Raw genomic sequence first — 16,208 nt, forward strand, 5'->3', positions numbered from 1 at the left:
GAACCAGCTGCGATTTTGGAATATTGAGAATCCAATCGTGCTGCCGCAACACTACCTGAGATAGTGCTACACCGACCTCCAACTGTTCCCTGGATCTTACCCTTATAAGGGAATCGTCCAAGTAAGGGATAACTAAAATTCCCTTCCTTCGAAGGAATATCATCATTTCGGCCATTACCTTGGTAAAGACCCGGGGTGCCGTGGACCATCCATACGGCAGCGTCTGAACTGATAGTGACAGTTCTGTACCATAAACCTGAGGTACCCTTGGTGAGAAGGGTAAATTTGGACATGAAGGTAAGCATCCTTGATGTCCCGAGACATCATGTAGTCCCCTTCTTCCAGGTTCGCAATCACTGCTCTGAGTGACTCAATCTTGAATTTGAACCTCTGTATGTAAGTGTTCAAAGATTTTAGATTTAGAATCGGTCTCACCGAGCCGTCCGGCTTTGGTACCACAACAGTGTGGAATAATACCCCGTTCCCTGTTGCAGGAGGGGTACCTTGATTATCACCTGCTGGGAATACAGCTTGTGAATGGCTTCCAAAACTGTCTCCCTGTCAGAAGGAGACATCGGTAAAGCCGACTTTAGGAAAACGGCGAGGGGGAGACGTCTCGAATTCTAATTTGTACCCCTGAGATATCACCTGAAGGATCCAGGGGTCTACTTGCGAGTGAGCCCACTGCGCGCTGAAATTCATTGAGACGGGCCCCCCACCGTGCCTGATTCTGCTTGTAAAGCCCCAGCGTCATACTGAGGGCTTGGCAGAGGCGGGAGAGGGTTTCTGTTCCTGGGAACTGGCTGATTTCTGCAGCCTTTTTCCTCTCCCTCTGTCACGGGGCAGAAATGAGGAACATTTTGCCCGCTTGTCCACGAAAAGACTGCGCCTGATAATACGGCGTCTTCTCATGTTGAGAGGCGACCTGGGGTACAAACGTGGATTTCCCAGCTGTTGCCGTGGCCACCAGGTCTGAAAGACCGACCCCAAATAACTCCTCCCCTTATTAAGGCAATACTTCCAAATGCCGTTTGGAATACGCATCACCTGACCACTGACGTGTCCATAACCCTCTACTGGTAGAAATGGACAACGCACTTAGACTTGATGCCAGTCGGCAAATATTCCGCTGTGCATCACGCATATATAGAAATGCATCTTTTAAATGCTCTATAGGCAAAAATATACTGTCCCTATCTAGGGTATCAATATTTTCAGTCAGGGAATCCGACCACGCCAACCCAGCACTGCACATCCAGGCTGAGGCGATTGCTGGTCGCAGTATAACACCAGTATGTGTGTAAATACATTTTAGGATACCCTCCTGCTTTCTATCAGCAGGATCCTTAAGGGCGGCCATCTCAGGAGAGGGTAGAGCCCTTACAAGCGTGTGAGCGCTTTATCCACCCTAGGGGGTGTTTCCCAACGCACCCTAACCTCTGGCGGGAAAGGATATAATGCCAATAACATTTTAGAAATTATCAGTTGTTATCGGGGGAAAACCACGCATCATCACACACCTCATTTAATTTCTCAGATTCAGGAAAACTACAGGTAGTTTTTCCTCACCGAACATAATACCCCTTTTTGGTGGTACTCGTATTATCAGAAATGTGTAAAACATTTTTCATTGCCTCAATCATGTAACGTGTGGCCCTACTGGAAGTCACATTTGTCTCTTCACCGTCGACACTGGAGTCAGTATCCGTGTCGGCGTCTATATCTGCCATCTGAGGTGGTAACGGGCGCTTTAGAGCCCCTGACGGCCTATGAGACGTCTGGACAGGCACAAGCTGAGTAGCCGGCTGTCTCATGTCAACCACTGTCTTTTATACAGAGCTGACACTGTCACGTAATTCCTTCCAACAGTTCATCCACTCAGGTGTCGACCCCCTAGGGGGTGACATCACTATTACAGGCAATCTGCTCCGTCTCCACATCATTTTTCTCCTCATACATGTCGACACAAACGTACCGACATACAGCACACACACAGGGAATGCTCTGATAGAGGACAGGACCCCACTAGCCCTTTGGGGAGACAGAGGGAGAGTTTGCCAGCACACACCAAAGCGCTATATATATACAGGGATAACCTTATATAAGTGTTTTTCCCCTTATAGCTGCTGTATTGTTAATACTGCGCCTAATTAGTGCCCCCCTCTCTTTTTTAACCCTTTCTGTAGTGTAGTGACTGCAGGGGAGAGCCAGGGGAGCTTCCCTCCAACGGAGCTGTGAGGGAAAATGGCGCCAGTGTGCTGAGGAGATAGGCTCCGCCCCTTTTTCGCTGACTTTTCTCCTGCTTTTTTATGGATTCTGGCAGGGGTTAAAATTCATCCATATAGCCCTGGGGGCTATATGTGATGTATTTTCGCAAGCCAAGATGTTTTTATTGCTGCTCAGGGCGCCCCCCCCTAGCGCCCTGCACCCTCAGTGACCGAAGTGTGAAGTGTGCTGAGGAGCAATGGCGCACAGCTGCAGTGCTGTGCGCTACCTTGGTGAAGACAGGATGTCTTCTGCCGCCGATTTTCCGGACCTCTTCTGTCTTCTGGCTCTGTAAGGGGGCCGGCGGCGTGGCTCTGGGACCCATCCATGGCTGGGCCTGTGATCGTCCCTCTGGAGCTAATGTCCAGTAGCCTAAGAAGCCCAATCCACTCTGCACGCAGGTGAGTTCGCTTCTTCTCCCCTTAGTCCCTCGATGCAGTGAGCCTGTTGCCAGCAGGTCTCACTGAAAATAAAAAACCTAAACTAAAACTTTCACTAAGAAGCTCAGGAGAGCCCCTAGAGTGCACCCTTCTCGTTCGGGCACAAAGATCTAACTGAGGCTTGGAGGAGGGTCATAGGGGGAGGAGCCAGTGCACACCAGATAGTCCTAAAGCTTTCTTTAGATGTTCCCAGTCTCCTGCGGAGCCGCTATTCCCCATGGTCCTTACGGAGTCCCCAGCATCCACTTAGGACGTTAGAGAAATCCTTTTTTCTCAAATTTTCCCACGCACTTCTATGCTAAGATACTGGTTGCCAGGTGTCTTTAACAAACCATACAAGGGCACTTTGGTCATTGCGCAGAATTGAATTCTCCTTTATATGTTAAATATCACAGTGGTGGTTGTGGACTGAATGCAGCATGTATGCATTTTGCTGCTTTACTAGAACAATTAGGCAAGAATTTAATTAAAAAATACATTTAAAGGGTACACACATTCTAAAAACTTATTTTAAGGTACTAAAGTTATGTATATTTACTCTTAGGGGGCAATTCAACTCCAGGCAATGTGCCCCGTGGCATCAGCTAGATGTTTGGCTAAGCATATTTCTGCCTTTTACAGTAGCTCATCATTTCTAGGATGTGCAGAAAATAGAATCACCCCCTAAACCTACTGTAACGGTTTGTTCACAAAGGTGATGGATGGTACACTGAGTGAGTAAAAGAATCAATGAATATTATACTATTATCAGCATTATATTCATAATCTATTCACGGGGAATATAGCAGAAATAATACCAAAAAGCTACCTGCTCTAAATAAATGCATGTACACAGGAAGATCATGCTTACCAAAAGTACACTAGTTCGCAAGTGGGAATCTGGAGATCGGAAAAGAAATCTACCACAAGTTTCAAGCAGAGTGCAAGCCATTTCAATGTGGTGATGTGAAAAGTCTGACAGCAGCATCTGTGTGGAAAAATTGTAGACATATGAGAATTAAATAATTAGTGGTTTGTCTGTTACAGTTTGAAACAAAGCCTTAAGGATCACTACAATCAGACGCAAGTTCCTTTGAAACGCAAGAGCAGCTATATGTCACACTTACGGTACCTCTGGACTTACCAGGTTTTTGTTCGCAGCCTCAAAGGGCTGCATGCGAAAATCCATGTGTCCAGAGTGAGATCAGGCTATGAGGGAAGACAGTCGTGTTCTACACAGTGGCAACTCGCCCCTCTGGCGTCCAAATGAATTGACCCCTATCTTTAAATTGTAGCATACATTCCTATCTCTCATACATGACCACAAAAGGTGCTTATTTCCTATCCCAGCACAAAAAGGCACTTCTAGTTATAAGATATAGGATTCAAATAATATTTATGCTCATGTTAAATCCTACTCTCTGACTCCATTGTGGGACCCAAAATCCTGGGGCTATAGTCTCCTATATGAAGTGGAAACTTTAATTAGTGCAAAGGACTTGAGCACCTCAGTCTTTCATATCTCCATCCGCTGTTTATTTTCTAATCAAACAGGACAGATAAACTGGCAAAAATGTTGAAAATGAGGTGTGCGCAGATGTTGTTTGCAGTTATATAGGCACAATCCAGTGACTCAAACTATGAACAGACCAATTGCCTAACAAACGGTGTTGGTTTAGTGAAAGATAGCAGGTACAGCTGTACTCACTGTTACATGTACAGTGGTGATGGGGCAGAGTTGAAGTGGAGTGGGGTTTCATAAAGCTCACCAGCTGGTGACTGTATGCTGTGAATGGGTAGCAGTGCAGAGATAAAACACATTGTGGATTGCAGGTAATCCCCAGTCTCCCTGGAGCTAAGTAGGAGAGTTCCGTCTTCCACCACGTCACATTACACCAGGGGTGGGCAATTATTTCAGCTGGGGGGCCACATAACACTTTCCAGTGACTATTCGAGGGCCGCACACACAGAATAAGCCCGTTTATTTATATACTGGCATTTTTCTGCTGTAACTCCAGGAAACCCCCCCCCCCCATATCCCCCATATGTATGCATTATATAGTGAACTAGGTGACTCATCGGGTGGTGGAGGGGCAGGGGCGGGGAGGGGTTCCGTAGGTGCTGCGGGTGGGGAAGGGGCGGGTACGGGGGTGCCGCGGGTGGTGTAGGGGGTCCTGACACCCATTTTATGCCCCACACACAATAATGCCCCTTACAAATGATGCTACACAGTAAGGCTTCTAATTACTTTTAAATTACCTGCCTGTTGTCAGGGGTCTCATGCACGTTGTCATGGGACTCCAGCACTTTGGCAGGGGTTTCATTCGCGTTGCCAGGGGTTTCATGCGCGTTGCCAGGAGTCTCCTGGGTACAGCCCCAGTAAAGTATGGGAGGGTGTTTGAGATGCGCTGGGGGCTGTGGAAGCGCTTCCGTACATTGCAGTGTAAAAACAAAAACCTTAAACTGGCCGCTGCCGAGGAAACAGGCGCTAGAGGTCAAATGTGACCTCTAGCGTCTGTCTCCTCCTTGGCGGCGGCCATTTTTGATGGTTCTTTTAACACAGCAATGTACGGAGGCGCTACCACAGCCCCCAGCGTGCCTCGAACTACTGCGGGGGCTGCGGTGGCTAGCGTTACTGGGTGGCTGGTTCCGTGGGTGCTCCTCGTTGCTCAGGCCCGGGAGCACCCACAGATATATTAGGCCAGACATGTGACTGACTCCGCCTAGCGTAGTGACTCCGCCCAGCGTTATACACTGAATCACAGATCTGGGCTAATATATAGGAGATTATTCACATAATAATGGGGGCTGCCAAATATAACTAGCAATGTCAAAAAAAAGAAGAAGAAAGAAACTGAAGAGCCTTTATTCAAGTACAGAAGCCAGTAATTAAAAAATAAAATAAAAAACTAATGAAAACAAAGAAACAGCATCCAGTATATATTAGCAGCTCCTCTCCCTATCGCTCTCTTTCCATGGGCACAGTTACCAGCTCCTCTCCCTCCCTCCATGGGCACAGTTACCAGCTCCTTCCCCCCTCCCTCCTTGGGCACAGTTATCAGCTCCTTCCCCCTCCCTCTCTCCCTCCATGGGCACAGTTTTCAGCTCCTTCCCCCCACCCTCCCTCCTTGGGCACAGTTATTAGCACCTTCCCCCTCCCTCTCTCCCTCCATGGGCACAGTTTTCAGCTCCTTTCCCCCTCCCTCCCTCCTTGGGCACAGTTTTCAGCTCCTTTCCCCCACCCTCCCTCCTTGGGCACAGTTATCAGCTCCGTCCCCCTCCCTCTCTCCATCCATGGGCACAGTTTTCAGCTCCTTTCCCCCTCCCTCCCTCCTTGGGCACAGTTTTCAGCTCCTTCCCCCCACCCTCCCTCCATGGGCACAGTTTTCAGCTCCTTTATCCCTCCTTCGGCACAGTTTTCAGCTCCTTCCCCGCACCCTCCCTCCTTGGGCACAGTTATCTGCTCCTTCCCCCTCCCTCTCTCCATCCATGGGCACAGTTTTCAGCTCCTTCATCCCTCCTTCGGCACAGTTTTCAGCTCCTTCCCCGCACCCTCCCTCCTTGGGCACAGTTATCTGCTCCTTCCCCCTCCCTCTCTCCATCCATGGGCACAGTTTTCAGCTCCTTTATCCCTCCTTCGGCACAGTTTTCAGCTCCTTCCCCGCACCCTCCCTCCTTGGGCACAGTTATCAGCTCCTTCTACCTCCCTCTCCAAAGTTTTCGGCTCCTTTTCCCCTCCCTCCCTCCTTGGGCAGTTTTCAGCTCCTTCCCCCCACCTTCTGGCAAAGTTACCATCTCCTCCCCCACTCCTTGGGCACAGTTATCAGCTACTTCCCCCATCTTCCCTCTCTCCTTGGGCACAGTTATCAGCTCTCCCCCCCCCACCTCCCTCCTTGGGCAAAGTTATCAGCTCCTTTCCCCCTCCCTCCCTCCTTGGGCACAGTTTTCAGCTCCTTCCCCCCACCTTATGGCACAGTTACCATCTCCTTCCCCCCTCCTTGGGCACAGTTATCAGCTACTTCCCCCATCTTCCCGCTCTCCTTGGGCACAGTTATCAGCTCCCCCCCCGCCCCTCCCTCCTTGGGCAAAGTTATCAGCTCCTTCCCCCTCCCTCTCTCCCTCCATGGGCACAGTTTTCAGCGCCTTCCCCCCACCCTCCCTCCTTGGGCACAGTTTTCAGCTCCTTCCCCCCACCTTCTGGCACAGTTACCATCTCCTTCCCCCCTCCTTGGGCACAATTATCATCTCCTTCCTCCCTCCTTGGGCACAGTTATCAGCTCCTTCCCCCTCCCTCTCCAAAGTTTTCAGCTCCTTTTCCCCACCCTCCCTCCTTGGGCAGTTTTCAGCTCCTTCCCCCCACCTTCTGGCAAAGTTACCATCTCCTTCCCCCCTCCTTGGGCACAGTTATCAACTACTTCCCCCACCTTCCCTCTCTCCTTGGGCACAGTTATCAGCTCCCCCCCCGGGCACAGTTATCAACTTCTTCCCCCCCTCCCTCCCTCCTTGGGCATAGTTAGCAGATCCTTCCCCCCTCCCACAGTGGGCATAGTTAACAGCTCCCTCTCCTCGCCCCACATACTGGGCAGACCTACTGTAGCATTGATAATCCACAGCCGCAGACAGCGCTCCCCCACTACAGACAGTGCAGCTTCATTTAAATCTCCTGGGTCTGAGTGCTGCCATTGGCTCCACCCCCAACTCCGAGTCTCCCCTCGATGCCTGACATCTACCAGCCAGGTCCTTCAGTCCGTCCAGCTACTACAGTACACCTGGCACATCGTGACCTGTTCTCTCCACACACTCAGTGGCGGCTGCAAGTTATTGTAGCGCAATGACAAGCAGCCGGTCGGGCCACTTAGTGGTGGGAGGCAGCGGGCCAGGATGTATTGGTTTGCGGGACGTATTTTGCCCACCCCTACACTACACAGTGGTTTCCACACAGTCTCAAGATGGCCTCAGATGGTAAAACAGTCCCTAGATTAACTGGCCCTGTCACCGTTTTAAACCTACTGATATTCTGAAACCATTTTGCCCAATATGGTGCTACTGTACTAACAGCATCTGGACGCAGTACTGTTTTCGCTTTTTGAGAATGCTCCTAAGTATTACTAGTAGAGAAAAATGGTAAATTAGATGAAAATTACACAGAACAGTCATGGTCTGGACAAGATGTGCATGTGAATACATGGCTCTTGAGCAGAAGCATTATACCTTTTTGTTCAACTGACATACCATATTGACACCTGGCTGACCCAACTCTCCCCAATCTGCTTGAATATCTCAGGGTGTACGAACCGCTCTATGTGGTTCAAAATGTGCCTGCTCAAGTATTCCACCCCTGCTAAGAAAACATCTGATGACTAAATGAATGTGTAGAGACCTTTCCTGCAGAAGAAGGTGAACAAGAACTACAACGTTTCGCGTTGCTCTTAATTCTAGAGCATTTATCTAAAGCATTGCTTCTGATAGGAACACAGACCCTGGACTGACAGTGAAGGAGACTCCCCAGGATCAAAACTACAACAGAGCCCTGATGATTCTGCGCCTTATCCAAGAACGATTTTTACAGAATACATTCTAAGGAGTAGAAAACCTTAACACTCTTGATAAGCACTGGTTCTCTAGTAGCGTCACCAATGGCCCTGCTGATACAACTAATACCCCTTTCAGACTAGCATAAATTTCCAGGGTTATTGGAGTGAACGCACATCAACCCGGGATTTTACTTAGTCTGAAATGGTCCAGAAACAATATCCCGGGTCAAGTGTCCTGGCATTTCATCCCAGGTCGCGACCTGGGTTGAAGACGGAATAGACATGGGCTGCGTGCAGTGTGAACGGGTAAGCAGAGTCAAGGCGACCCGGCACCCATTCTCGGCATAGGAGGAGGTAGTGCTTGGAGATAATCATCTCCAAGTGCCACCTCCTTTAGCGGTGACATCACCAACCCGGCAATATGCCGGGTCAGGCCACAAGTCTGAAAGGGGTCTCAAGCCAGGTTGCACCTGTGTACAAATTCCTGGATGCAACCCGGCTCTGTGAATCGGAGAAGGTATAAATGCATTGGAACATATGGGATCATTTGATATACATTTAGCAATATACAAACACAGAGGCAGCCACAAGACTTCTTTTCAGTTACTTTTCACCTGTGCCAGGAAGGAGGAGACACATTGCTGTTAACTCAATGTATAGTCTGGTACTACTGCACCTGGCCAATGGGAAAGAACCCCCGGTCCCTATTAGTGCAGGAGTGAAGAGGGGACCAGAAAAACATCACACAACAGGAACAGGATGGTGAGAGGGAACTCAGATTGGAACCTTTACTGCTTCTTTGTTTCCTCTAGCAGCAGCATACTAATAAGCACCCTTAGCTGAGGTTCCAGCAGGGTGACTCAAAATATTGACAATATTTAAAGTGCCAACGTCCTATAAAACACTGCATCTTCCCAGGGTCCACTATCCCCCAAAAGATTACATTATGTATTTCTGAACTCTTGGACCACAAAGGGGTATGACGAATGTCATGTTTTGGCAGAAAGGAGATTGTATTAGTTAATCACTTACACACTAGAAAGTGACAAGAAAAAAATCAACATATTCTGTACTTAATATACTGCCTAAGTAGGCTAGCAATTGAAATACAGTAAACAGAATGCTGCATTTTATTTCCTTGTAGAATAGAAAAACAAACAAATATATTTTTTGACAGTCTTGAACATCATAAACGTTATATACACACACACACTAAGGCCGGTGCCAAACAAATGATTTAAAATTGGCTTTCCAGCCTGAAGCTAAAACAACGAAACTTAGCCATAAAGAGAAAACGAATCCCCTGAGAACCACTTCATGTGTGACAAGGGGAAAAAATAAGAATTTACTTACCGATAATTCTATTTCTCGTAGTCCGTAGTGGATGCTGGGGACTCCGTAAGGACCATGGGGGATAGCGGCTCCGCAGGAGACTGGGCACAAAAGTAAAGCTTTAGGACTACCTGGTGTGCACTGGCTCCTCCCCCTATGACCCTCCTCCAAGCCTCAGTTAGGATACTGTGCCCGGACGAGCGTACACAATAAGGAAGGATTTTGAATCCCGGGTAAGACTCATACCAGCCACACCAATCACACCGTACAACTCGTGATCTAAACCCAGTTAACAGCATGATAACAGAGGAGCCTCTAGAAAAGATGGCTCACTACAGCAATAACCCGATTTTTTGGTAACAATAACTATGTACCAGTATTGCAGACAATCCGCACTTGGGATGGGCGCCCAGCATCCACTACGGACTACGAGAAATAGAATTATCGGTAAGTAAATTCTTATTTTCTCTAACGTCCTAAGTGGATGCTGGGGACTCCGTAAGGACCATGGGGATTATACCAAAGCTCCCAAACGGGCGGGAGAGTGCGGATGACTCTGCAGCACCAAATGAGAGAACTCCAGGTCCTCCTCAGCCAGGGTATCAAATTTGTAGAATTTTACAAACGTATTTGCTCCTGACCAAGTAGCTGCTCGGCAAAGTTGTAAAGCCGAGACCCCTCGGGCAGCCGCCCAAGATGAGCCCATCTTCCTTGTGGAGTGGGCATTTACAGATTTTTGGCTGTGGCAGGCCTGCCACAGAATGTGCAAGCTGAATTGTACTACAAATCCAACGAGCAATAGTCTGCTTAGAAGCAGGAGCACCCAGCTTGTTGGGTGCATACAGGATAAACAGCGAGTCAGATTTTCTGACTCCAGCCGTCCTGGAAACATATATTTTCAGGGCCCTGACAACGTCTAGCAACTTGGAGTCCTCCAAGTCCCTAGTAGCCGCAGGCACCACAATAGGTTGGTTCAGGTGAAACGCTGAAACCACCTTAGGGAGAAACTGAGGACGAGTCCTCAATTCCGCCCTGTCCGAATGGAAAATCAGATAAGGCTTTTACAGGATAAAGCCGCCAATTCTGACACGCGCCTGGCCCAGGCCAGGGCCAACAGCATGACCACTTTCCATGTGAGATATTTTAACTCCACAGATTTAAGTGGTTCAAACCAATGTGACTTTTTGGAACCCAAAAACTACATTGAGATCCCAAAGGTGCCACTGGAGGCACAAAAGGAGGCTGTACATGCAGTACCCCTTTTACAACGTCTGAACTTCAGGGACTGAAGCTAGTTCTTTTTGGAAGAAAATTGACAGGGCCGAAATTTGAACCTTAATGGACCCCAATATCAAGCCCATAGACACTCCTGTTTGCAGGAAATGTAGGAATCGACCCAGTTGAATTTCCTCCGTCGGGCCTTACTGGCCTCGCACCACGCAACATATTTTCGCCCAATGCGGTGATAATGTTTTGCGGTTACATCCTTCCTGGCTTTGATCAGGATAGGGATGACTTCATCCGGAATGCCTTTTTTCCTTCAGGATCCGGCGTTCAACCGCCATGCCGTCAAACGCAGCCGCGGTAAGTCTTGGAACAGACAGGGTCCTTGCTGGAGCAGGTCCCTTCTTAGAGGTAGAGGCCACGGATCCTCCGTGAGCATCTCTTGAAGTTCCGGTTACCAAGTCCTTCTTGGCCAATCCGGAGCCACGAATATAGTGCTTACTCCTCTCCATCTTATCAATCTCAGTACCTTGGGTATGAGAGGCAGATGAGGGAACACATACACTGACTGGTACACCCACGGTGTTACCAGAGCGTCTACAGCTATTGCCTGAGGGTCCCTTGACCTGGCGCAATACCTGTCGAGTTTTTCCCAACGGTTTATAATCATGTGGAAGACTTTTGGGTGAAGTCCCCACTCTCCCGGGTGGAGGTCGTGTCTGCTGAGGAAGTCTGCTTCCCAGTTGTCCACTCCCGGAATTGCTGACAGTGCTATCACATGATTTTCCGCCCAGCGAAGAATCCTTGCAGCTTCTGCCATTGCCCTCCTGCTTCTTGTGCCACCCTGTCTGTTTACGTGGGTGACTGCCGTGATGTTGTCCGACTGGATCAACACCGGCTGACCTTGAAGCAGAGGTCTTGCTAAGCTTAGAGCCTTGTAAATGGCCCTTAGCTTCAGGATATTAATGTGAAGTGATGTCTCCAGGCTTGACCATAAGCCCTGGAAATTCCTTCCCTGTGTGACTGCTCCCCAGCCTCGCAGGCTGGCATCCGTGGTCACCAGGACCCAGTCCTGAATGCCGAATCTGCGGCCCTCTAGAAGATGAGCACTCTGCAACCACCACAGGAGGGACACCCTTGTTCTTGGTGACAGGGTTATCCGCTGATGCATCTGAAGATGCGACCCGGACCATTTGTCCAGCAGGTCCCACTGGAAAGTTCTTGCGTGGAATCTGCCGAATGGGATTGCTTCGTAGGAAGCCACCATTTTACCCAGAACCCTTGTGCATTGATGCACTGAGACTTGGCTCGGTTTTAGGAGGTTCCTGACTAGCTCGGATAACTCCCTGGCTTTCTCCTCCGGGAGAAACACCTTTTTCTGGACTGTGTCCAGGATCATCCCTAGGAACAGAAGACGAGTCGTCGGAACCAGCTGCGATTTTGGAATATTGAGAATCCAATCGTGCTGCCGCAACACTACCTGAGATAGTGCTACACCGACCTCCAACTGTTCCCTGGATCTTACCCTTATCAGGGAATCGTCCAAGTAAGGGATAACTAAAATTCCCTTCCTTCGAAGGAATATCATCATTTCGGCCATTACCTTGGTAAAGACCCGGGGTGCCGTGGACCATCCATACGGCAGTGTCTGAACTGATAGTGACAGTTCTGTACCATAAACCTGAGGTACCCTTGGTGAGAAGGGTAAATTTGGACATGAAGGTAAGCATCCTTGATGTCCCGAGACATCATGTAGTCCCCTTCTTCCAGGTTCGCAATCACTGCTCTGAGTGACTCAATCTTGAATTTGAACCTCTGTATGTAAGTGTTCAAAGATTTTAGATTTAGAATCGGTCTCACCGAGCCGTCCGGCTTCGGTACCACAACAGTGTGGAATAATACCCCGTTCCCTGTTGCAGGAGGGGTACCTTGATTATCACCTGCTGGGAATACAGCTTGTGAATGGCTTCCAAAACTGTCTCCCTGTCAGAAGGAGACATCGGTAAAGCCGACTTTAGGAAACGGCGAGGGGGAGACTTCTCGAATTCCAATTTGTACCCCTGAGATATCACCTGAAGGATCCAGGGGTCTACTTGCGAGTGAGCCCACTGCGCGCTGAAATTCATTGAGACGGGCCCCCCACCGTGCCTGATTCTGCTTGTAAAGCCCCAGCGTCATACTGAGGGCTTGGCAGAGGCGGGAGAGGGTTTCTGTTCCTGGGAACTGGCTGATTTCTGCAGCCTTTTTCCTCTCCCTCTGTCACGGGGCAGAAATGAGGAACCTTTTGCCCGCTTGTTCACGAAAAGACTGCGCCTGATAATACGGCGTCTTCTCATGTTGAGAGGCGACCTGGGGTACAAACGTGGATTTCCCAGCTGTTGCCGTGGCCACCAGGTCTGAAAGACCGACCCCAAATAACTCCTTCGCATCACCTGACCACTGTCGTGTCCATAACCCTCTACTGGTAGAAATGGACAACGCACTTAGACTTGATGCCAGTCGGCAAATATTCCGCTGTGCATCACGCATATATAGAAATGCATCTTTTAAATGCTCTATAGGCAAAAATATACTGTCCCTATCTAGGGTATCAATATTTTCAGTCAGGGAATCCGACCACGCCAACCCAGCACTGCACATCCAGGCTGAGGCGATTGCTGGTCGCAGTATAACACCAGTATGTGTGTAAATACATTTCAGGATACCCTCCTGCTTTCTATCAGCAGGATCCTTAAGGGCGGCCATCTCAGGAGAGGGTAGAGCCCTTACAAGCGTGTGAGCGCTTTATCCACCCTAGGGGGTGTTTCCCAACGCACCCTAACCTCTGGCGGGAAAGGATATAATGCCAATAACATTTTAGAAATTATCAGTTGTTATCGGGGGAAACCCACGCATCATCACACACCTCATTTAATTTCTCAGATTCAGGAAAACTACAGGTAGTTTTTCCTCACCGAACATAATACCCCTTTTTTTGGTGGTACTCGTATTATCAGAAATGTGTAAAACATTTTTCATTGCCTCAATCATGTAACGTGTGGCCCTACTGGAAGTCACATTTGTCTCTTCACCGTCGACACTGGAGTCAGTATCCGTGTCGGCGTCTATATCTGCCATCTGAGGTAACGGGCGCTTTAGAGCCCCTGACGGCCTATGAGACGTCTGGACAGGCACAAGCTGAGTAGCCGGCTGTCTCATGTCAACCACTGTCTTTTATACAGAGCTGACACTGTCACGTAATTCCTTCCAACAGTTCATCCACTTAGGTGTCGACCCCCTAGGGGGTGACATCACTATTACAGGCAATCTGCTCCGTCTCCACATCATTTTTCTCCTCATACATGTCGACACAAACGTACCGACACACAGCACACACACAGGGAATGCTCTGATAGAGGACAGGACCCCACTAGCCCTTTGGGGAGACAGAGGGAGAGTTTGCCAGCACACACCAGAGCGCTATATATATACAGGGATAACCTTATATAAGTGTTTTTCCCCTTATAGCTGCTGTTTTATTTAATACTGCGCGTAATTAGTGCCCCCTCTCTTTTTTAACCCTTTCTGTAGTGTAGTGACTGCAGGGGAGAGCCAGGGAGCTTCCCTCCAACGGAGCTGTGAGGGAAAATGGCGCCAGTGTGCTGAGGAGATAAGGCCGCCGATAAGGGGGCGGAGCCTATCTCCCGTTTTTCTATGTATTCTGGCAGGGGTTAAATGCATCCATATAGCCCAGGAGCTATATGTGATGCATTTTTTGCCATCCAAGGTGTTTTTATTGCGTCTCAGGGCGCCCCCCCCTAGCGCCCTGCACCCTCAGTGACCGGAGTGTGAAGTGTGCTGAGAGCAATGGCGCACAGCTGCAGTGCTGTGCGCTACCTTGTTGAAGACAGGACGTCTTCTGCCGCCGATTTTCCGGACCTCTTCTGACTTCTCGCTCTTTAAGGGGGACGGCGGCGCGGCTCTGGGACCGTCCATGGCTGGGCCTGTGATCGTCCCTCTGGAGCTAATGTCCAGTAGCCTAAGAAGCCCAATCCACTCTGCACGCAGGTGAGTTCGCTTCTTCTCCCCTTAGTCCCTCGATGCAGTGAGCCTGTTGCCAGCAGGTCTCACTGAAAATAAAAAACCTAAACTAAACTTTTCACTAAGCAGCTCAGGAGAGCCACCTAGTGTGCACCCTTCTCGTTCGGGCACAAAAATCTAACTGAGGCTTGGAGGAGGGTCATAGGGGGAGGAGCCAGTGCACACCAGGTAGTTCTAAAGCTTTACTTTTGTGCCCAGTCTCCTGCGGAGCCGCTATCCCCCATGGTCCTTACGGAGTCCCCAGCATCCACTTAGGACGTTAGAGAAAGTTTAAATACCAGTGTCTTAAAATTTGTTGCACATTTACCATAAGAGACTTTTTTTTTGTTCAAGCACATTCTTGTGATGTGCCATTATTTTAGGAACATGGATCTAACATTTTTAAATATGATTTAATTGACATAACAGAACCCAAAAGCATTCTTTCCAAATTGTTAAATAGTACTTATATTGCCGCAGGATTAACACTTAAACTAGGCGAAGATCATCTCTATATATATGTTACTGGATACACACACAGACTACTAAATTGGAGCCATATATCCCGAGTCACCTTGGTACGCCTGCCACTCCATTCCAAACCGAACACTGACCCCACCATTACCATACACGGCTGTATACTTGCCCTGTTTTCAACGGGTCCTCCATCTGTTCTAGCTAAGGTCTGTCATGTTGCTTGCAGCAGTGGGAACCAATGGAAGGGAGGCGAAATGCGCTCCCACTGCGCATGTCAGACTGGACAGACCTTAATTTCAGATATACATACAAAATGTACAAACAATTATACATACCCCCATATAAACAAATAAAACTAAATAAATATAGTATAATACAAACCTTTAAACAATGCAGAGTGTCTGTTCGGCTAAACATTTTAAACTTGGCAAGTTCTCCAATGAATCTCACAGTCTTGTTCTTGGTTTCAATGTTGATCTGATCCTTCTTTCTCACCTAAAAATGTGCAGTAGGTTTTGTAGGATTACTGCTATTATTTTTTGAAAACTCACAATCTTATAGGCAATTCAATAATTATGTCTTTTCACACAAAATGTAAAAATTGTAAAACTTAACAGTACTGTGTGTACGATCTGTGTGCAGTACATCCTGAAACAGTACCTACCACTACTTAGTTAAATAGATTCCTGCTGTTCTCTATGCATCTCAGTAGGTACAAGCTACATTTGAAAAATAAGATATGTTGCTGGCTCAGAGGAATTTTAGTTTAAGTTAACCCGAGGTCAACCTGTGGAGAAATATTTTAACACATACAAAATGTAAGAGGCACTACAAGGTCGATTTAATTAACTTGCACCCACGAGTCCGTGCGGCTATATGCTGCACTCCGGATTCGCTG

At 48.4% G+C, this 16,208-nt stretch overlaps 1 protein-coding gene across 4 annotated transcripts in view; it reads right to left on the reverse strand.

Moving 5' to 3' along the window:
* The window catches only part of UPF2 (UPF2 regulator of nonsense mediated mRNA decay), a 376,291-nt gene that overhangs the window by 136,596 nt on the left and 223,487 nt on the right, over positions 1-16,208 (reverse strand). For all 4 annotated transcript variants that reach the window (XM_063926873.1, XM_063926875.1, XM_063926874.1 and 1 more), the window contains exons 11-12: positions 15,692-15,805; positions 3,556-3,672 (exon numbers count right to left, since the gene is read on the reverse strand). In XM_063926873.1, coding sequence (XP_063782943.1) covers positions 3,556-3,672; positions 15,692-15,805 — 231 coding nt within the window. The remainder of the gene's footprint in view (positions 1-3,555; positions 3,673-15,691; positions 15,806-16,208) is intronic.

Source organism: Pseudophryne corroboree, chromosome 6 (assembly GCF_028390025.1).
Source record: "Pseudophryne corroboree isolate aPseCor3 chromosome 6, aPseCor3.hap2, whole genome shotgun sequence".
Classification (NCBI taxonomy): Eukaryota; Metazoa; Chordata; class Amphibia; order Anura; family Myobatrachidae; genus Pseudophryne; species Pseudophryne corroboree.